At 41.6% G+C, this 23,588-nt stretch overlaps 1 protein-coding gene across 1 annotated transcript in view; it reads right to left on the reverse strand.

The window, feature by feature from the left end:
• The window catches only part of TrpA1 (Transient receptor potential cation channel A1), a 249,076-nt gene that overhangs the window by 63,946 nt on the left and 161,542 nt on the right, over positions 1 to 23,588 (reverse strand). The window contains 2 exon segments of the mRNA XM_070087089.1: positions 1,971 to 2,299; positions 11,819 to 11,991. Coding sequence (XP_069943190.1) covers positions 1,971 to 2,299; positions 11,819 to 11,991 — 502 coding nt within the window.

Below are 23,588 nucleotides of genomic sequence, written 5' to 3' on the forward strand. Positions count from 1 at the left end.
TGACGCTAAATGTAGTGTCTGTATGCAGCATAAAGGAAATGTCAATGGTCCTAACCCAATCCGTGTGTATCCAACTTCTAGTGAACCGTGGGAAAGAGTTGCACTTGATTTGTTAACCAATTTTAAATGTTTTCTCCAAGGCAACAAACATCTGTTATGGTAGACCATTTCACCAGATATTGTGAGTTAGTTCCTATTGCAGATAAGACTGCCGAGACAGTAGCTAAAGCGTTTAAAGAACACATTATCTGCAGGCATACCACCCCTAAGTCCTTAGTAACAGATAATGAAGGTGAATTCTGTAATGAGATTCTTGAAAGTTTGTGTACCTTGTACAAAATCTCTAAGTCAACCATTGTTCCCCATCATCCTGCGAGTAATGGTTTGGCAGAAAGTACAGATAAGAAAGTACTTGATGTCTTGAGAGCCACTATCAACCCCAATAGTGAAACTTGGGATGAAGTTATACCAGTTGTTCAATGTGCCATAAATTCTGCTTACAATGCTTCCATAGGTGACACTCCACATTATGCATTGTATGGTGTAGACAAGCGTTTACCTTATGAGTTGTTATATTCCACTCCAAAACCCAATTGTAACCCTGATGATTTCATAGCAACTCGTAGCAAAGTGTTTTTAGAAGAATCTGTGAGACACTTCATAAATCAACAGCAGAATTTACTAGAGTAACTAATAGCCGTGCTAAGCCGACAAAAGTTAAAGTGGGTTCGAGAGTAATGCTGACTAATTTCAACAAAACATCCACAATGCCTAAGCTCGACCAAAAGTTTGTTGGCCCTTATCGAGTAGTTGAACATATCAATGGCAGTAAGTATAAGGTTAGAGAAATTAGTACTGGTCAGTATAAAGAATCGCATTTGGATCATATGAAATTAGTATGCGATGTCGAGGATGATATTTCTAGCCAGACTAATGTGTCAGTTGCTGACAATCCTCCTGACTCTGTACCCTCTACCTCAAATACTCAGCCAGATAATCAACTCTAATGTCGTTATTTTTTGCATACTCGACAAGTAATGAGAAACCCACAAGTATCTTTTGTAGATACTTGTTCAGATCTCCCTCAGTCAAGGCATTGCAAAGGAATTCGATCCTCCCAAAGACGATAACCATTCTGCATATGTAAATCTTACCCTCGCAAGTTGGGTTTAAATGTTCATAGTCTGTATAATTAGATGTTCAAGATGAATGAAGTTGTCAGCTGTATGTTTTGTTATTAGTTGATCAGTTTTTCAGAATTTTTTTTGTTTGTTTTCACGTTCCCTCCGAATTCTGAGATTAGCAGTACTGATCTGTGCGCGCCAGATCTGCCTTTGCTGTTAATTTACTTTCACCTTTGTAAATATATATTTTTTCTTCCTCAGAATCTGTAGAGTGCGTGAATACAGATTGATCGATCAATTCCATCCTTTATTATACCATGATTTGTTCTTATAATTCGTAATGCATTACGTTAAAACTCATTACGTTAACATCCATTATGATACCATCCATTAGTTCTAAGTTACATATGTCCTTGCTATTGTATAGAATCAGACCAGACCCACCTGTCTGTTCAGCCTATAGCGTAGTATTGTATGTCGAGACGACATACGTAACATGACCGAGTTGTCAGTATAACTACTGAATCCCCTTATATTTATACTTGTGTAGTATATTGTGGATCGTATCATCCATGTACATATTTAGGCTCCCTGGTCAGTAGGCTCAGTGACTAGCATGTGTGATGTCACGTTACTCTGTTGTGAGCCCTTCGCGCCTGGGATCCTTCTCAGTTCCAGCATAGGTCTACGCCAGGCAAGACACAGCAGTTTGGGCTCTCCCCCTTCATACTCTGCTAATATAAGTGTTACCATCCAACAAGTGTGTTTAACTCCAATCGTCATATCTCCTACGAACCCCCACTACACCGGTAGTTCCACTAACCATCACCGCCATCACTCCAGTACCATTATTAACCATCACTTCAGTAGCATCATTAACCATCACTCCATTACAATCATTAACCATCAGTCCAGTACCATCATTAACCATCACTCCAGTACCATGATTAACCATCACTCTAGTACAATCATTAACCATCACTCCAGTACTGTCATTAACCATCACTCCAGAACCATCATTAGCCATCACTCCAGTACAATCATTAACCATCACTCCAGCACCATCATTAACCATCTCTCCAGTACCATCATTAACCATCACTCCAGTACTGTCATTAACCATCACTCCAGTACCATCATTAACCATCTCTCCAGTACCATCATTAACCATCACTCTAGTACCATCATTAACCATCATCATCAACAGCTTCACTACTACCATGAAGATACAACCACCAGCAGCAACTACTTGAGTCATCATCACCACAACCACTACCACTATTTTCATCACAACCACTACTGTCATCACCACAACCACTACCACTACTGTCATCACCACAACCACTACCACTACTGTCATCACCACAACCTCTACCACTACTGTCATCACCACAACCACTACCACTACTGTCATCACCACAACCACTACCACTACTGTCATCACCATAACCACTACCACTACTGTCATCACCATAACCACTACCACTACTGTCATCACCACAACCACTACCACTACTGTCATCACCACAACCACTACCACTACTGTCATCACCACAACCTCTACCACTACTGTCATCACCATAACCACTACCACTACTGTCATCACCACAACCACTACCACTATTGTCATCACCACAACCACTACCACTACTGCCATCACCACAACTACCTTAACCACTCTCCCAACCTATCACCATCAATCCACACTACAGGTAGGGCTGGAACTCGCGGCAAGTGAGTTGTAAAACTCCAGTCCAGCGCATAAGCCACTGTCCCAGCTGGAGTTTTAGGACTCACCTGCCGCGAGTTCAAGTCTCACCTGCCGCGAGTTGAAGTCTCACCTGCCGCGAGTTGAAGCCTCACCTGCCGCGAGTTGAAGCCTCACCTGCCGCGAGTTCAAGCCTCACCCGTACCGTGGTTTGTTTGCAATCGTGTTATTACGATGTCGTGATTCATCCCTATTACACGTTTCATCACTATTACACGTAATAACCCGGTCACCATCAGCACAAGCATCAAATATCACCATCAGTGACCTTCACCATCAAACATTATAGTATACTACATGTTGATATTGGTCTTAATATAACAAGATAACATGTGTTGAGATTTTGCAAGGCATCCTGCGTAGTCAAGTCTAAGTTAGGTTATTTTACGTTACTGTCAAGTAATTATATGTCAACATTCGTTATACAGGTAAACCTAACTAAACCTGTTCTAACCTAACCTAAACTAACCTAACCTAACCTAACCTAACCTAACTAAACCTGTTCTAACCTAACCTAAACTAACCTACCATAAGCTAACCTAACCTAAACTAACCTAACCTAACCTAACTAAACCTGTTCTAACCTAACCTAAACTAACCTAACCTAACCTTAACTAACCTAAGCTAAGCCAAGCTAAGCTAAGCTGACCCAGGCAGGTCATAGCAGCTCTCCTTACTTGCACAGTATCCCTACTATCCCCGTTGGGGAGGGGAACCTCTACCATCTCCACGATGTCTCATCGTGTGAGAATTAAGCCCAAGTCTGCTGTCGTCGATGACGCCACGAAGCTTGAGCTTGCAGCTTCTCTCAACACTTGTCTTCACGCAAAGTTCTCCAAGATCACGTCACTGAAAGGAGCTTTCATCGTCACTTTTCTCGATGATGCTGAAGCTGACAAAGTGCTTACACCTACTGCCATGAAGACCTTAGAAGACCGCGGCTTTACCATCTCCACGTCACCATACATGCTTGCAAAACGTTCAGTGTTCATGAAACGTCTTGACAGGCTGATCACGAACATGTCCATCCAGGAAATTACGACATCACTTGAAGACCTCAACACCTGGGCCAAGATTGACTCTGTTGTGAAGATCCCCAACGCTTCCTCAATGCTCAAGGTCACATTCCTGGACGTTACCATGGCGACCAGAGCACTGTATGATGGCCTGGCCATCTCTTACTACTACATCAACCCTCGACAGATTGAACCTGAACGCTTCACGTACATAACACCTTGCTGGACATGTTACTCGTACAGTCACTCTACTGCCGACTGCCACGTGAAGAATAAGAAGATATGTTCTACCTGTGGGTCTGCAGGACACGATTTTCGTTCATGCACTTCCACTGCTGCTCCCACTTGCGTCAACTGTAAGAGTGATCACCATACTCTTGCAGCCAAATGTCCAGTGCGTAAGGATATCCTCTCTAAGAAACTGAAGGAAGAAACAAAGAAGTCATCTGGAACCTCTCCTACATACGCTGAAAATTGCCAAGATTCAATCTACAACATCCAAGATTCTACAAGCCACTCAACAGTCGTCTCCACCACCTCTCACTACTCAACCTCCACCTGATGATATCTCTACCAAATTCTATTACTGCATGATGTTTGCCCACATGCAAAATGCTGCAAAACCTGGCTCTTTCAACACGACTATCAATGAACTTCTTGCACTCAACAACATGCCATCATTTAACTTCCCTGCAAGTCCACCATCTGGAGTTTACCTGGAGAGAGTTCCGGGGGTCAACGCCCCCGCGGCCCGGTCTGTGACCAGGCCTCCTGGTGGATCAGAGCCTGATCAACCAGGCTGTTGCTGCTGGCTGCACGCAAACCAACGTACGAGCCACAGCCCGGCTGATCAGGAACTGACTTTAGGTGCTTGTCCAGTGCCAGCTTGAAGACTGCCAGGGGTCTGTTGGTAATCCCCCTTATGTGTGCTGGGAGGCAGTTGAACAGTCTCGGGCCCCTGACACTTATTGTATGGTCTCTTAACGTGCTAGTGACACCCCTGCTTTTCATTGGGGGGATGGTGCATCGTCTGCCAAGTCTTTTGCTTTCGTAGTGAGTGATTTTCATGTGCAAGTTCGGTACTAGTCCCTCTAGGATTTTCCAGGTGTATATAATCATGTATCTCTCCCTCCTGCGTTCCAGGGAATACAGGTTTAGGAACCTCAAGCGCTCCCAGTAATTGAGGTGTTTTATCTCCGTTATGCGCGCCGTGAAAGTTCTCTGTACATTTTCTAGGTCGGCAATTTCACCTGCCTTGAAAGGTGCTGTTAGTGTGCAGCAATATTCCAGCCTAGATAGAACAAGTGACCTGAAGAGTGTCATCATGGGCTTGGCCTCCCTAGTTTTGAAGGTTCTCATTATCCATCCTGTCATTTTTCTAGCAGATGCGATTGATACAATGTTATGGTCCTTGAAGGTGAGATCCTCCAACATGATCACTCCCAGGTCTTTGACGTTGGTGTTTCGCTCTATTTTGTGGCCAGAATTTGTTTTGTACTCTGATGAAGATTTAATTTCCTCATGTTTACCATATCTGAGTAATTGAAATTTCTCATCGTTGAACTTCATATTGTTTTCTGCAGCCCACTGAAAGATTTGGTTGATGTCCGCCTGGAGCTTTGCAGTGTCTGCAATGGAAGACACTGTCATGCAGATTCGGGTGTCATCTGCAAAGGAAGACACAGTGCTGTGGCTGACATCCTTGTCTATGTCGGATATGAGGATGAGGAACAAGATGGGAGCGAGTACTGTGCCTTGTGGAACAGAGCTTTTCACCGTAGCTGCCTCGGACTTTACTCTGTTGACGACTACTCTCTGTGTTCTGTTAGTGAGGAAATTATAGATCCATCGACCGACTTTTCCTGTTATTCCTTTAGCACGCATTTTGTGCGCTATTACGCCATGGTCACACTTGTCGAAGGCTTTTGCAAAGTCTGTATATATTACATCTGCATTCTTTTTGTCTTCTAGTGCATTTAGGACCTTGTCGTAGTGATCCAATAGTTGAGACAGACAGGAGCGACCTGTTCTAAACCCATGTTGCCCTGGGTTGTGTAACTGATGGGTTTCTAGATGGGTGGTGATCTTGCTTCTTAGGACCCTTTCAAAGATTTTTATGATATGGGATGTTAGTGCTATTGGTCTGTAGTTCTTTGCTGTTGCTTTACTGCCCCCTTTGTGGAGTGGGGCTATGTCTGTTGTTTTTAGTAACTGTGGGACGACCCCCGTGTCCATGCTCCCTCTCCATAGGATGGAAAAGGCTCGTGATAGGGGCTTCTTGCAGTTCTTGATGAACACAGAGTTCCATGAGTCTGGCCCTGGGGCAGAGTGCATGGGCATGTCATTTATCGCCTGTTCGAAGTCATTTGGCGTCAGGATAACATCGGATAGGCTTGTGTTAATCAAATTTTGTGGCTCTCTCATAAAAAATTCATTTTGATCTTCGACTCTCAGTCTGGTTAGCGGCTTGCTAAAAACTGAGTCATATTGGGACTTGAGTAGCTCACTCATTTCCTTGCTGTCATCTGTGTAGGACCCATCTTGTTTAAGTAGGGGCCCAATACTGGACATTGTTCTCGATTTTGACTTGGCATAGGAGAAGAAATACTTTGGGTTTCTTTCGATTTCATTTATGGCTTTTAGTTCTTCCCGCGATTCCTGATTCCTAAAGGATTCTTTTAGCTTAAGTTCGATGCTTGCTATTTCTCTGACCAGTGTCTTCCTACGCATTTCAGATATATTGACCTCTTTTAGCCTCTCTGTTATTCTTTTCCGTCTCCTGTAAAGGGAGCGCCTGTCTCTTTCTATTTTACATCTACTCCTCCTTTTTCTTAGAGGAATAAGCCTTGTGCATACATCGAGTGCCACCGAGTTAATCTGTTCTAGGCATAAGTTGGGGTCTGTGTTGCTTAGTATATCTTCCCAGCTTATATCGGTTAGGACTTGGTTTACTTGGTCCCACTTTATGTTTTTGTTATTGAAGTTGAATTTGGTGAATGCTCCCTCGTGACTATTCTCATTTTGTCGGTCTGGGGCTCCGTGAATACATGTCTGAACCTCAATTATGTTGTGATCTGAGTATATTGTTTTTGATATGGTGACATTTCTTATCAGATCATCATTGTTAGTGAAGATGAGGTCTAGTGTATTCTCCAGTCTAGTAGGCTCTATTATTTGCTGGTTTAAATTGTATTTTGTGCAGAGATTTAAAAGCTCGCGTGAGTGTGAGTTTTCATCAGAGCTGCCTCCTGGTGTTATTACTGCAACAATATTATTTGCTATATTCCTCCATTTTAGGTGCCTTAAGTTGAAATCCCCCAGGAGCAAGATGTTGGGTGCAGGAGCTGGAAGATTTTCCAGACATTGGTCAATTTTTAACAGCTGTTCCTGGAATTGCTGGGATGTTGCATCCGGAGGCTTGTAGACTACCACAATGACTAGGTTTTGGTTCTCGACCTTTACTGCTAAAACTTCCACTACATCATTTGAGGCATTTAGCAGTTCTGTGCAAACAAGTGACTCTGCAATGTACAGGCCAAGCCCCCCCTTTTGCCTGTTCACTCTGTCACATCTGTATAGGTTGTAACCTGGGATCCATATTTCGTTGTCCAAGTGATCCTTTATGTGGGTCTCAGTGAAAGCCGCGAACATTGCCTTTGCCTCTGCAAGCAGTCCACGGATGAAAGGTATTTTGTTGTTTGTTGCTGGCTTTAGACCCTGTATATTTGCAAAGAATGTTATCGGACTGGTGGTATTGTTGGTACTGGGGGGGGATTTTTTTCCGGCATTAGTATCTGTATCTGTTGGTTTGGAGTGGAGGCCATCGACTGTGGTTCCACTCCAGGAATGACTGGATTTGGTGTACGATTTCTGCCATTTCCTGCCAGTTTTTTTTCCTTCCTGGCACTAAAAAACCTCTCCCTCTTGAGTGGCTGTGGCTACCCAGGTTTTCCCATGGGCTGGATGTTTTGTATCTTTTTGTCCCCTTTAGATGGTATGCCTGGCAATTTAAGTTATAGCACAGTCTTTCCTGTACTGAAGAGGTACACAATTCAGGGTGAAAAAGCTTACAGGAAGGGAGTTTGCATTTTCCTGTTGTCATATGGGCATGGCATTTTCTAGGGTGGTCATAGTTGCACGTCCCATCTGTTTTTCCAGATTTCCCATGCCAGTAGATACCGAGTGCATAGTATGTGCACAGGCTTGGTTTCCGTTTGCCTTGGGTTTCTGTGACTGTATTCCCTGTTGGTGCATGTTTCCCTGTCTTACTTCTATCCTCCCTAGCTCCAACAATGGAGCTCCCACCAGTTGTTTTTGGTAATATATCCTCACTATTGCTAGTGGAGTCCTCTTGTTTGCTATTTCCTGCGGTATTTCTAGTTTGTAATATTGGTTTTATCTTGTCTTTGACTACACTTGTTTCCCTACTATGGCTCCTGTCCCCTATGATGTCATTTATATGTATTCCTTCCTGCGTATAATTCCCGACTACCTGGACAAAATGTCCAGCTTCACCATTACTGTCTCCCAGGACAGCACCTCCAGCTTCACCATTACTGTCTCCCAGGACAGCACCTCCAGCTTCACCATTACTGTCTCCCAGGACAGCACCTCCAGCTTCACCATTACTGTCTCCCAGGATAGCACTATCAGCCCCACATTTACTGACTACCAGGACATCATCTCCAGCCTTACAGTTTCTGACTACATGGCCAGTATCAAGGGCAGTACCATTCAGCCCAGACTTTTTATGTTCCCATCTGTTGTAGAAAGCTTCCAGGTTTTCTATGAAAGCAGCTTTGATGTTGTCCTCTTTTAATACCCTTGTGATTTTAGTACACAGATTTATCTCATTTGGGCATACCCAAAAACACTTCCCTGTTTTAATACTGCTTGTAGCTAGTTCTTGGATATCTGCACAAGGGGCGTGACACCAATTTCCACAAAAATGACAATTTATGCATGTGGAAACCCATTTGTTTGACTGACCACAGACTGCACACAGCTTCATAGTGATTTGAATGGTTGATTTACTGCAATTCTACTAACAACCTCTTGAATATTCTATTAATAACCTCCTTAAATGAAGCTCTAGCTATTTGTATTTCTGTTTCTAACTGTTTTTGTATATTGGACAGCTTACCGTGCACGTTCCTGATATATATTTAATGTTTGTGTTTATAAGGGCGCCTACAACCCCATCCGTTTACAGTCTGCTTTATTGTCCAACGAAACCGTTTGAAACCAGTCCAGGGTTCGGACCAGTCAAGGGTTCGGACCAGTCGATCTGATCTGATCAGTGGGTCACTTATTTAAACCATACTGGTCGGTGATTTGAGCTAACACATGAAGGATCTACTGGAAATTATCTACCCGAGTAATATGTGATTTGATTGATACAAAAGTATAACTTGCGTGTTGAAGAGCCGGTGACTGCTGGCAGCTCCTACAATGACGAACGGTCGACCTCCACCCTTGTTTATCAATCGCTGTATCTAGCTTTTTGAAAATAATCCCAAAGATCGTCAGTTTTGAAGCGCCAGATGACTTGAAGGAATTAATAATTGACAACGACGACGCATCCTCTTTTGAATCCTCCAATCAACATTCACCTGATAACATCCAAGACAGCACCACGCCTCCTATTCGTCGATTGGCTCGTCGTGGCGGCACAAATATCATTCCTTCGCTTCTACTCACCACTACTCAAATGGACCAATCAGAAGCCACGATTCCACCACAGTCTTCTATACACTCTGTAGCGGAGACACCAACATTGAATGAACCTTCAATGCTGCAACCACCAACAAAAACCTCACCAGTCATCACTCGACGTATTAATACAGAAGACCAACACCGAGATCAATACCTGCACTGGAAAGATTTAACTTTTTATTCGACTCCTGACCAAGAACCCACCATGAATGTCGACACTTTGTACGAGAAATTACACGACAGAACAGTCAAGTTTACAAATCGTAAAGGAACCCATTGTTCCTTCACAGCACTCAAGATGACCTTTGACCAGTTACAATCCGACCCAGCATTTCGACCCAAGATTACAAGACTACTCATCGTTTCCTCCCAACAACTGCACAACATAAGGAATGCCTCCAACACTGAAGAAATGATGTAACTCCTGACTCACACTTTAACGACACCTGACCAATCAAGAAGCTAGCCTCCCTTGACCACGCCTCCAGCTTCTGCCAGCCTCCAATCAACATCAAGAATGCAAGATGCAGATAGCTTGCCAGCCGGACGACTGAGTGTTCTCCTGTTTTTTGTGTTGCTGTTTCCCTCTGCTTCCAAGGCTTAGCTGTTGGATCTAGTCCTGACTCTTCTCTCTTCGACTCAAGACATTCCTCTCACCGTCTATTCTTCGCACTGTCCCCACTTGCCCCTCGCCCCTCGCCCCTCGCCCCTCGCCCCTCGTGGGTCCTTACCTGTGAGTCCTATGATGATGATGAGCTAACCTAGCCTAACCTAATCTAACCTAACCTAAGCTAACCTAACCTAACCTAACCTAACCTAACCTAACCTAACCTAACCTAACCTAACCTAACCTTACCCAACCAAACCTAACCTAACCTAACCTAACCTAACCTAACCTTACCCATCCTAACCTAACCTATCCTAACCTAACCTTACCCAACTTATCCTAACGTAACGTAACGTAACCTAACCTAACCTAACCTAACCTAACCTAACCTAACCTTACCCAACCTAACCTAACCTAACCTAACCTAACCTAACCTAACCTAACCTAACCTAACCTAACCTTACCCATCCTAACCTAACCTAACCTAACCTAACCTAACCTAACCTAACCTAACCTAACCTAACCTTACCCAACTTATCCTAACGTAACGTAACGTAACCTAACCTAACCTAACCTAACCTAACCTTACCCAACCTAACCTAACCTAACCTAAACTAACCTAGCCTAATCTAACCTAACCTAACCTTACCCATCCTAACCTAACCTAACCTAACCTAACCTAACCTAACCTAACCTAACCTAACCTTACCCAACTTATCCTAACGTAAACTAACCTAACCTAACCTAACCTAACCTAACCTAAGCTAAGCTAACCTAACCTTAACTAACCTAAGCTAAGCCAAGCTAAGCTAAGCTAAGCTAAGCTAAGCTAAGCTAAGCCAAGGTAAGCTAACCTAGCCTAACCTAATCTAACCTAACCTAAGTTAACCTAACCTAACCTTATCCAACCTAACCTAAAATAACCTAACCTAACCTTACCCAACCTAACCTAACTAACATAACCTAACTAACCTAACCTAACCTAACCTTATGCAACCTAACCTAACCTAACTAACCTAACCTAACCTAACCTTATCCAACCTAACATAACCTAACCTAACTTAACTTAACTTAACTTAACTTAACTTAACCTAACCTAACCTAACTTAACCTAATGTAACCTAACTAACCTAACCTAACCTAACCTAACCTAACCTAACCTAACCTTATCCAACCTAACGTAACCTAACCTAACCAAACTTAACTTAACTTAACTTAACTTAACTTAACTTAACTTAACCTAACCTAACCTAACCTAACCTAACCTAAGTTAACCTAACCTAACCTAACCTAACCTAACCTAACCTAACCTAACCTAACTAACCTAACCTAACCTAACCTAACCTAACCTAACCTTATCCAACCTAACCTAACCTAACCTAACTTAACTTAACTTAACTTAACTTAACTTAACTTAACTTAACTTAACTTAACTTAACCTAACCTAACCTAACCTAAACTATCCTTAACGGAAATAAAGAAATTTAAAATTTCTTAAGATTTTTGAGCGTGCAGAAATGAACGAAGGGAAACTTAGTAAACGAAGGACTCACAAACCGGAGATCAGACCGTGGCAGAAACAACGTACTTGGCAGCGAAATGTAGAGGACTCTCACTTCTCATGTCCTTGGTCTTGACGGAGGCTCCAAGACGGAGGAGGGAGGTGAGGGAGCTGACCTGGCCAGTTCTGGAGGCGTGGTGGAGGGGTGACCAGCCCAGGGAGTCCTGCTCGTTCACCATCACGCTGATGCGAGACTTCCACTGTCAAGGAGGAGATTAACAGGTGTTACATATTGACGGGGGAACGTTAAAACCGTAAGTGTTGTGCAGTGCCTGGGGACGGGCGTGTAAAAATAAGGTTTGATCCAATTCAAGGAAGCGTTACTACAGCTCCTCAGAGCAAAATCTCTTCATCAGCATGATTAGAAATAGATAAATAGAAAGATAGATAGATAGATAGATTAATAGATAGATAGATTAATAGATAGATAGATTAATAGATAGATAGATTAATAGATAGATAGATAGAGAAAGAGAGAGAGAGAGAGACAGAGAGAGAGAGAGAGAGAGAGAGAGAGAGAGAGAGAGAGAGAGAGAGAGAGAGAGAGAGAGTGAGTTAGGAGGAATTTGAGAGCTGATTAATTACATGTGTCATGGGAGGGGCAGGTTGAAGAACACTCCTAAGGTTAAGGAAGCAACACATCTTCCTAACACACCTCAGTGTTACTCTTTGAGTCAATATAGTGTTACTCTGTGAGTCAGTACCGTGTTACTCTGTGAGTTAATATAGTGTTACTCTGTGAGTCAGTACTGTGTTACTCTGTGAGTCAGTATAGTGTTGCTCTGTGAGTCAGTACCGTGTTACTCTGTGAGTCAATATAGTGTTGCTCTGTGAGTCAGTACCGTGTTACTCTGTGAGTTAATATAGTGTTACTCTGTGAGTCAGTACTGTGTTACTCTGTGAGTCAATATAGTGTTGCTCTGTGAGTCAGTACCGTGTTACTCTGTGAGTCAATATAGTGTTGCTCTGTGAGTCAGTACCGTGTTACTCTGTGAGTTAATATAGTGTTACTCTGTGAATCAGTACTGTGTTATTCTGTGAGTCAATATAGTGTTGCTCTGTGAGTCAGTACCGTGTTACTCTGTGAGTTAATATAGTGTTACTCTGTGAGTCAGTACTGTGTTACTCTCTGAGTCAGTATAGTGTTATTCTGTGAGTCAATATAGTGTTACTCTGTGAGTTAATATAGTGTTACTCTGTGAGTCAGTGCCGTGTGACTTTGTGAGTCAAAACCGTGTTACTCTGTGAGTCAATATAGCGTTACTCTGTGAGTCAATGTAGTGTTATTCTGTGAGTCAATATAGTGTTACTTTGTAAGTCAATACCGTGTTACTCTGTGAGTCAATATAGTGTTACTCTGTGAGTTAATATAGTGTTACTCTGTGAGTCAACATAGTGTTACTCTGTTAGTCAATACTGTGTTGCTCTGTGAGTCAATATAGTGTTACTCTGTGAGTCAATACCGTGTTACTCTGTGAGTCAATATAGTGTTATTCTGTGTGTGGAGAAGTTTTCTCCAGGAGGGGGTATCAGCCCCCTTCAGCCCCTTCAGCCCCTTTCAGCCCTGAGGGGCCCAGCCCTCTCAGAAGGGGCAAATATCTTGTTTACTGCTACAGCGAGTAATTGATCCCAGATGCAGTACCAGTATACGACCTGTGGTCAAGCGACCGCCGCTCCTTGCAGTCCAGTGTTGCAGAGTGTATTTTAATAAGAGACAGTACATCTCTTACCTTAGCAGGACAATTTAGGAAAATCCTGCTCCCACTTTATTACCATGGTAAATATAGTGTATATTGTTGTCTATGCTTAAGACAGCAAGAATCAAACATTCTGCTTTGCTTCATCGAGGAAGTGACAAGGAAGTAAAAGTACTAGGTCAGCTTTTTCTTTGTGCTGGGGGCAGTGATGGAGTGGGGCGTTGTGGCGTCTTCAGATTACTTTTGACTCTACTGAGAGTGACACTGATGCCAGGATAACCAACAAAGAACGATCTGTGCATTAGTGTGAACAAAGTGTCTCATAAAACAATAAACACTTAAGAGAAGTGTGATCAGCTTCTTTAGTGATAAGATTGTGAACAATAAAGACAAATCTTGTGGAACGGTGTACCAGTGTGCGTATTCCTAGACTATGGAAGACGTGGACATCCAAGGACACTTCAGCTTCTATCAAGTCACCGATATCTGTCGAAGGTGTGAGGAACACCATAGCTCACGCTACAAGAGCAAGGTAGGTTACGAATTTCTTGTAGTACGGGGGACTGCGCAGTTCTTGAGTCGCAAGGAGTTTGTAATCAACCTATAGTCGGCAGTTAGGTGCGGACTTTTGAGTCCACACAAGTAAGTTTGTCAGCCATCAGTGAATGAAATATGCTGACATAACACCCCCTAGGGGTAATTTATAATCTTACAAATTATAACTCATTACAGCCCGTTGAGAGATGATCATGACAACAATTCAAGACCTCGTCTGCAGGGGCGGCTGTGTAGACGATTTGCTGTCTTTTATCAGCTAAGTGTTCCCTATATTTAAATTTAAAATTAAGCTTAACTGGTAATCCAATTTCTCAACATTTTGGTCGTGCTCGAACCGGATAAAGGCCACACTGTGGTCCAAATACGTTGTACTACAGTGTACAAATAACCTATGAGCCAAGGTCTTTCAAAAAAAGCTGTTAAACTAGTGTTTTACAATATAAATCAGTATATATGAGTCCCTCCAGACTCAATCACAGAGAATGGGCAGCCAAAAGAAAACGGGCGCTCATCCAGCATTCACCCAAAGAAAACGGGAGCTGAGTGTCTCACCCAACAAGAAAACGGGGGATGGCACCCGGCATCCACTGCTCCAAGCTCGAAGAAGCACTGACTAAGACGACAACAACCCAACTGATGTTCAGTTTGTCCGAGTGTATATACACATAGTGTTTATAATGTTTATAGACAGAAATTAAGAGACAAGATTGTGTTAAAGTTTGTTTCTTATAGATATACCTGTTATATTAAAGGAACTTATATATATAAAGTGTAAGCTTTCAAATACATATTAACAGTGACATTTATATATCTGTAAGTAATATTCACATGTGATTTGCAGTTATACAATGACATTTATAGTGTACAGTGAATGAAGTGTATAACGTTATTTACGATTAATCTTCGTGGTCAGGCTGACACAGCAAACTCAAGCCAGAAACACCAGCCACATGTACTGTGTACCCTTCATGGTCATTGACCCTGAGGTTAAGCTTAGTAGGTCAGTAGTGTCTGACTCGATTATTGCTGACTTAAGCATAACAAAAACTCAGCTGTTTATAGCAGTACAGTGTTTTTTAAACACTCTAAGTGTGGTACTAAAATTTTCAATGTACCATTAAAATGGCTTGTTTGAAAACTCAGTTTCAGTCTTTACAGACTAAGATTACACAATTAGAAAATCTAATTTCAGTCTGTATAGGATTAACTCAAGATACAAACATAGATTTTGATGATCTTGAGGTCAAATTTGAATTACTTACACAACGTCTGAAAATAATTAATTCAGACTATACAGATTATGAAAAGGAATTTCTTGAATCAGATCCATCTGAGGATGAAATTAAAAATGTTTTGGATACTTTTAGTAATCAACAATTAAGGTGGACAGGAGTACAGGCTATCTGCCACAAAACTGTCACAGAGACCTACTGTAACTAGTGGTCAAACACCTGTTACACCTGTAACAACAACAAGTGTCCCATTACCAAGCTTACCTACCTTGTCATTACCTATTTTCCAAGGTCATAATTATGAAGAATTCATTAGTGGTTTTCAATCCATAGTAAATTCACGAACTGACATAGATGAGATTGCTAAGTTTAATTATCTTAAATGTCTTGTGAAGGGAGAAGCCTATGAACTGAAATAGTCATTTCCGGTGGTTAAAGGCAATTATCAAATATCCTTACGTGTCTTAGCAGACAATTACTTTGATGCTGACAAGGCCAGAGTTAGACATGCAGTCTTAATATCAAGCTTGAAGCCACCCAAACATTGTTTTTCAGACTTACAGGCATTTAGAATCACATTAGACAATAGTCTCAGATCTCTAGGTGCTAAATATGACCTAAGGCAATGTGATTGGTTTATCAGTGGTATTGTACAAGATAAGTTGTCACCACAAACTATTGAACGATTAAATATGTTCAATAAACGCTATTTCACTTGTGAAGAAATTAGCAATGGTTTACAAACAATAGTTTCATGCATGCAAGCAACGAGACAAGATGAAAAATCCACAAATCCCGTGGATAACAAACCTTCAACTCAGTATAAAAAGAGTATACCTACTCCCACTAAACCACAGAATGGGAAATCCCGTATAGGCATTTATCAAGCTGTGAATACAACAGACAGTAAACAAACTGTCACACATAAACGTTCTCCAAAATGTGTGCTTTGTGATGGAACACATTGGGCACAGTATTGTAGTCAATACACATCAATGGAGGCACGTAAACAACGTGTTCATCAGCTGAAAAGGTGCATCAAGTGTTTAGGTGAACACAAGGGAGGAAAATGCTCACTGAAGAAGTGTTTTAAATGCAAGGGTATGCATCATACAGCATTATGCCCAAATACTTTTGCTGAACAGCAGAAGACTTCCACAGAATCAGGAAGTCAACAAGCAACAGCATTAAATGTGAGAGATAAGTTTAAAGCAACTGCTCTCCCGATAGCTCGAGTTGAGTTATCTAATAAATTACACAAAACCAATGTGCTAACATTATTTGATCAAGGCTCACAAAGGTCCTTCATAAGAAGAACAGTGTTACAGAAACTGAATAAACAACCCTATGCCAAAATACAGTTAGATATAGCTGTTTTTTTCCACAATTCTGGTAAACAGACATATGACCTAGCCAGAATCACTATTGGTCTAGGAAACAGGAAAAAGACAGTAGAAGCTGTGGTAGTAGATGATTTGCCTAAGTCTGTGCAGATCCAGGGATTAAAAGAAACAGTTGCAGCACTGAAAGCAGCTAAGGTCAAGTTAGCCTGTCCTGACATACAGACGGACACAATTAGTCCAATTGATTTAATCATTGGAAGTGATTATTATCACTGTTTTATGCAAAATATAGTAAGTAAACATGATGTTCACTTGCTGAAAACAGCAGGAGGCCACATGATATGTGGTCCCATTCCCTCTCAAAGTGGGAAAGAAGCTGATATTGATTCAGTGAAAAATGTACTAGTTACGAGAATAACCGCTGATCATGTACCACAGCAAAAATTATCATTACTGGAAGAAATGAATGAACCAGTTGATAAGTTGTGGGATTTAGATGCGATAGGTATTGATGTAAATAAACCAAGCCCACAAGAGTCTCAGACTTATAACCAATATTTGGACACTGTCAAATATGAAGATGGACAGTATTGGGTTAGGTTACCATGGAAATTAAATCCACCACATCTGCCTAGCAATTATCGCATGGCTTTCGGACAAATGAAAGCACAAATACATGAGCTCAGGAAGAATCCAGAGCTACTGACTGTTTATGATAATATCATACAAGAACAGTTGGACAATAAATTCATTGAGGAAATAGTCGAAGACAAGTTGAAGACAGAAGCTCATTATCTCCCGCACCATGGAGTCAGAAAAGATTCTGAAACCACTCCACTACGTGTTGTATACAATTGCAGCGCACGTGCAAATAAAGATGTAGCAAGTCTTAATGATTGTCTGATGACCGGACCCTCACTAACTGAGAAGCTTGGAGACGTGCTTATGAAATTTCGCACAAACCCATATGCCTATACTGCTGATATTTCCAAGGCTTTCTTAAGAGTAGGACTACAAGAAATAGATAGAGATTATACTCGATTCTTGTGGCCTGAAAATCCACATGATACTCAAAGTCCTGTGAAAACTTATCGTTTCAAATCAGTATTGTTTGGTGCAACATCCTCTCCATTCTTACTAGAAGCTACTCTAAATACACATTTGAAGAAATCTGAAAGTCCCTTCAAAGAAATCTTAAAGAAAAGTTTCTATGTGGACAATCTTCAAGGTACTGTGAATAAAGAGGAGGATTTGAAATCCTTATACAGAGAAGCTAACAAGGAGATGAAAGAAGCAAATATGCCTCTAAGGATGTGGAATACAAATTCAAAGCAATTAAGGGAACTTATCAAAGAAGATTTCCCTGAAGCTGAAATTCCTGATTGCAACAATATGCTGGGACTTAATTGGAACACACAGGAAGATACTTTGAGTCTCAAAAGGATAAACAATAAATCATGCAGTACACTCACTAAACGTAGTTTACTGTCAGAGGTATCACAATGTTTTGATCCTCTAGGACTCGTCTCACCAATTACCATAAAGGGTAAAATACTTATGCAAGATGCATGGAAGCTCAAAATTGGATGGGATGAGAACTTGCCTCTAGAAATGAGTCAAGCATGGGATGAAATATCCAAGGAGTTTAAACAACTTCATCAAATTAAATTTCCCAGACAAATAGGTCAAGAGGGAAACAAGTGCACATTACATGTGTTCTGTGATGCGTCAACCAGAGGTTATGGCGCTGTAGCTTACATGAGTAATGCTGAAGGAAGTACACTAATTACTTCAAAGGCCAGGGTAGCACCCTTGAAGGTCAGAACAGTACCACAATTGGAACTGACAGCATTCTATGTAGGTACAAAATTAGCTGTCTATCTCAACAAAGTACTTGATCATCTCACTATTGAGAAAACCGTGATCTGGAGTGATAATGAAGCAGTTCTCCAGTGGTTAAGAAATAATAAGAGTAAGTTGGTCTATGTACAGAACAGAGTAGCAGAAATAAAAGAGATGCAGAGAGATTATCTCTTTCTCCACGTTTCTACCCAAGAGAATCCAGCTGACATGTTGTCACGTGGTGTCCCACTCAAGAAATTTGTGGATAATAAATTATGGCTCCACTGACCGAACTGGCTCTCTGATGAAAATAACTGGCCTCAGCAAAAGGCTCACATGCCAGAAGAAACAGTCTGCTTGAACACAGCAGAAATAAGTTGTGTAAATACTGCAGACACAACAGAAATAGTCATTGATGGATCTAAATACTCATCTTTGGGTAAACTCTTAAGAGTTACAGCTCTTGTCTTTAAATTCATTAAAGGAATAAAACCTGATTATGAATGTCTTGAACCCATTAAATACTGGGTGAAACTAATACAGAAAGATGTTTTCTCTACAGAATATAAATTTCTAGAAACACAAGATAAATCCCCAAAGAAACCTGTTATGATTAATTCTTTAGGACTTTATCTCGACTCAGAAAAGATTATAAGATGTCGAGGAAGAATTCATAATTCTTCACTACCTAAAGAAGCCATACATCCAATATTGATCCCCAAGAATCATTGGCTAACAAAACTGATTGTGCAAAACGCCCACGGTAACGTGTTACATGGTGGGGTAGCTGACACACTTTGTCATATACGACAATCCTACTGGATACCTCAAGGTCGACAAAGTGTGAAAAAACAAATAAAGGACTGTATTACTTGTCGTCACTATGATATGCGAGTATGTCAGTATCCAGGTCCACCTCCATATCCCTCTGAAAGAGTTTGTCATATCACTCCATTTGAGGCGACAGGTGTAGATTACACTGGACCAATAATTTTAACCAAAACAGTTGACAAAGTTCCCATCAAGGTGTACATCTGTTTGTTCACTTGTGCTACAACTAGAGCAGTACATCTAGAAGTAGCCACTGACATGTCTGCTGAAGCCTTTATCAAATTATTCAGAAGGTTTGCAGCCAGAAGGGCATGTCCCAGACTGATGATTTCAGATAATGCAACGAACTTTGTTGCTGGTGCTGCTTATATAAGCAAGATCTTTGATCAACCAGAAGTACAACAGATGCTGAATCAACGCAGTTGTCGTTGGAGATACATTCCTCCTAAATCTCCATGGCACGGCGGATTTTATGAAAGAATGATCGGCATTGTTAAACGTTGTTTAAGGAAGACTCTTCATCGTCAGAGAATCGACTTAGAAGAATTCCGTACAGTTGTGACTGAAATAGAAAATAGAGTCAACAACAGACCTCTAACTTATGCTACCGATGATCTGGACAATTTAGAAGTGTTAAGTCCATCTCATTTACTCCATGGCAGAAGGCTCGAACCTGTTCCTCCCATGAATGATAAAGAAATCATAGAGGATCCTACTTATTTCGAACCTGAGCAACTCAGACGTAAATTCAAACACCTTAATAAAGTGATTTAATGTTGGGAGAAAATTTGGCAAGAAGACTATCTCACCTCATTGAGAGAACACTTCTATGGAGCTGGTGTTCCTGAAAATCATAAGTCCTTAAGACCGGGTGACATAGTGATTATTGACAATGATGGTCCGAGGTCCCAATGGCCACTTGGAAAAATTGTGACCATATATCCTGATGCAAATGGAATCATCAGGACAGTTGATGTTTTGAGCAAAGGTGTAGTGAATAAGCGGACAATAAATAAACTAGTACCGTTAGAATTACACAGTGTTGAAAACAAAATTAGTGATTCTCCAGAAACCACACCGACTAAAGCTGTTCAGAAAAGACAAGCAGCAGTGGTGGCGAGTGAGAAAATTAAATTAATGTTAAGTGATGAATAGTTCACCTGCAGCGAACCTCCGCCGCCCCCCAGTGTGGAGAAATTTTCTCCAGGAGGGGGTATCAGCCCCCTTCAGCCCCTTCAGCCCCTTTCAGCCCTGAGGGGCCCAGCCCTCTCAGAAGGGGCAAATATCTTGTTTACTGATACAGCGAGTAATTGATCCCAGATGCAGTACCAGTATACGACCTGTGGTCAGGCGACCGCCGCTCCTTGCAGTCCAGTGTTGCAGAGTGTATTTTAATAAGAGACAGTACATCTCTTACCTTAGCAGGACAATTAAGGAAAATCCTGCTCCCACTTTATTACCATGGTAGAGATAGTGTATATTGTTGTCTATGCTTAAGACAGCAAGAATCAAACATTCTGCTTTGCTTCATCGAGGAAGTGACAAGGAAGTAAAAGTACTAGGTCAGCTTTTCCTTTGTGCTGGGGGCAGTGACGGAGTGGGGCGTTGTGGCGTCTTCAGATTACTTTTGACTCTACTGAGAGTGACACTGATGCCAGGATAACCAACAAAGAACGATCTGTGCGTTAGTGTGAACAAAGTGTCTCATAAAACACAATAAACACTTAAGAGAAGTGTGATCAGCTTCTTTAGTGATAAGATTGTGAACAATAAAGACAAATTTTGTGGAACATAGTGTACCAGTGTGCGTATTCCTAGACTATGGAAGACGTGGACATCCAAGGACACTTCAGCTTCTATCAAGTCACCGATATCTGTCGAAGGTGTGAAGAACACCATAGCTCACGCTACAAGAGCAAGGTAGGTTACGAATTTCTTGTAGTATGGGGGACTGCGCAGTTCTTGAGTCACAAGGAGTTTGTAATCAACCTATAGTCGGCAGTTAGGTGCGGACTTTTGAGTCCACACAAGTAAGTTTGTCAGCCATCAGTGAATGAAATATGCTGACATAACACCCCCTAGGGGTAATTTATAATCTTACAAATTATAACTCATTACAGCCCGTTGAGAGATGATCATGACAACAATTCAAGACCTCGTCTGCAGGGGTGGCTGTGTAGACGATTTGCTATCTTTTATCAGCTAAGTGTTCCCTATATTTAAATTTAAAATTAAGCTTAACTGGTAATCCCATTTCTCAACACTGTGAGCCAATATAGTGTTACTCTGTGAGTCAATACCGTGTTACTCTGTGAGCCAATATAGTGTTACTCTGTGAGTCAGTATAGTGTTACTCTGTGAGTCAATACCATGTTACTTTGTGAGTCAATATAGTGTTACTCTGAGTCAATATAGTGTTACTCTGTGAGTCAATACCATGTTACTCTGTGAGTCAGTACTGTGTTACTCTGTGAGTCAGTACTGTGTTACTCTGTGACTCAGTACCGTGTTACTCTGTGACTCAGTACCATGTTACTCTGTGACTCAGTACCATGTTACTCTGTGAATCAGTACCGTGTTACTCTGTGAGTCAGTACCATGTTACTCTTTGAGTTAATAACCTGTTACTCTGTAAGTCAATACTGTTATTCTGTAAGTCAGTACCGTGATACTCTGTAAGTCAATGCCGTGTTACTCTGTGACACTACCATGTTACTCTGTGAGTCAATACCGTGTTAGTCTGAGTCAGTACCAGGTTATTCTGTGAGTAAATACTGTGTTATTCTGTAAGTGAATGCCGTGTTACTCTCTGAGTCAGTACCGTGATATTCTGTGACAATACCGTGTTACTCTGTGAGTCAATACCGTGTTACTCTGTGAGTTAGTACCGTGTGATTCTGTGAGTCAGTACCGTCTTACTCTGTAAGTCAGTACCGTGTTACTCTGTGGCTCGGTACTGTGTTACTCTATGACTCAGTACCATGTTACTATATGACTCGGTACCGTGTTACTCTACGACTCAGTGCCGTGTTACTCTGTGACTCAGTACCGTGTTACTCTATGACTCAGTACCGTGTTACTCTATGCCTCAGTGCCATGTTACTCTATGACTTAGAACCGTGTTACTCTATGATTCATTACGGTGTTACTCTGTGACTCAGTACCATGTTACTGTGACTCAGTACCATGTTTCTCTATGACTCAGTACCATGTTACTCTGTACTCTGTGACTCAGTACCGTGTTACTCTATGACTCAATGCCGTGTTACTCTATGACTCAGTACTGTGTTACTCTATGACTCAGTACCGTGTTACTCTATGACTCAATGCCGTGTTACTCTATGACTCAGTACTGTGTTACTCTGTGACTCAGTACCGTGTTACACTATGGCTCTGTACCGTGTTATTCTGTGACTCATTACCGTGTTACTCTGTGACTCAGGACCGTGTTACTCTATGACTCTGTACCGTGTTACTCTACGACTCAGTACCGCGTTACTCTAAGACTCATTACCGTGTTACTCTGTGACTCAGTACCGTGTTACTGTATGTCTCAGTTCCATGTTACTCTTTGATTCAGTACCGTGTTACTCTGTGACACAGTACCGTGTAACTCTATGACTCAGTACCGTGTTACTCTGTGACTCAGTACTGTGTTGCTCTATAACTCAAAACCGTGTTACTCTGTGACTCAGTACCGTGTTACTCTATGACTCAGTACCGTGTTACTCTATGACTCAGTGCCATGTTACTCTATGACTCAGAACCGTGTTACTCTATGACTCATTACCGTGTTACTCTATGACTCAGTACCGTGTTACTGTGACTCAGTACCGTGTTTCTCTAAAACTCAGTACCGTGTTACTCTATGACTCAGTACCGTGTTACTCTGTGACTCAATGCCGTGTTACTCTATGACTCAGTACTGTGTTACTCTGTGACTCAGTACCGTGTTACACTATGGCTCTGTACCGTGTTATTCTGTGACTCATTACCGTGTTACTCTGTGACTCAGGACCGTGTTACTCTATGACTCTGTACCGTGTTACTCTACGACTCAGTACCGCGTTACTCTAAGACTCATTACCGTGTTACTCTGTGACTCAGTACCGTGTTACTGTATGTCTCAGTTCCATGTTACTCTTTGATTCAGTACCGTGTTACTCTGTGACACAGTACCGTGTAACTCTATGACTCAGTACCGTGTTACTCTGTGACTCAGTACTGTGTTGCTCTATAACTCAAAACCGTGTTACTCTGTGACTCAGTACCGTGTTACTCTATGACTCAGTAC

This window comes from Cherax quadricarinatus, chromosome 20, assembly GCF_038502225.1.
Source record: "Cherax quadricarinatus isolate ZL_2023a chromosome 20, ASM3850222v1, whole genome shotgun sequence".
Classification (NCBI taxonomy): Eukaryota; Metazoa; Arthropoda; class Malacostraca; order Decapoda; family Parastacidae; genus Cherax; species Cherax quadricarinatus.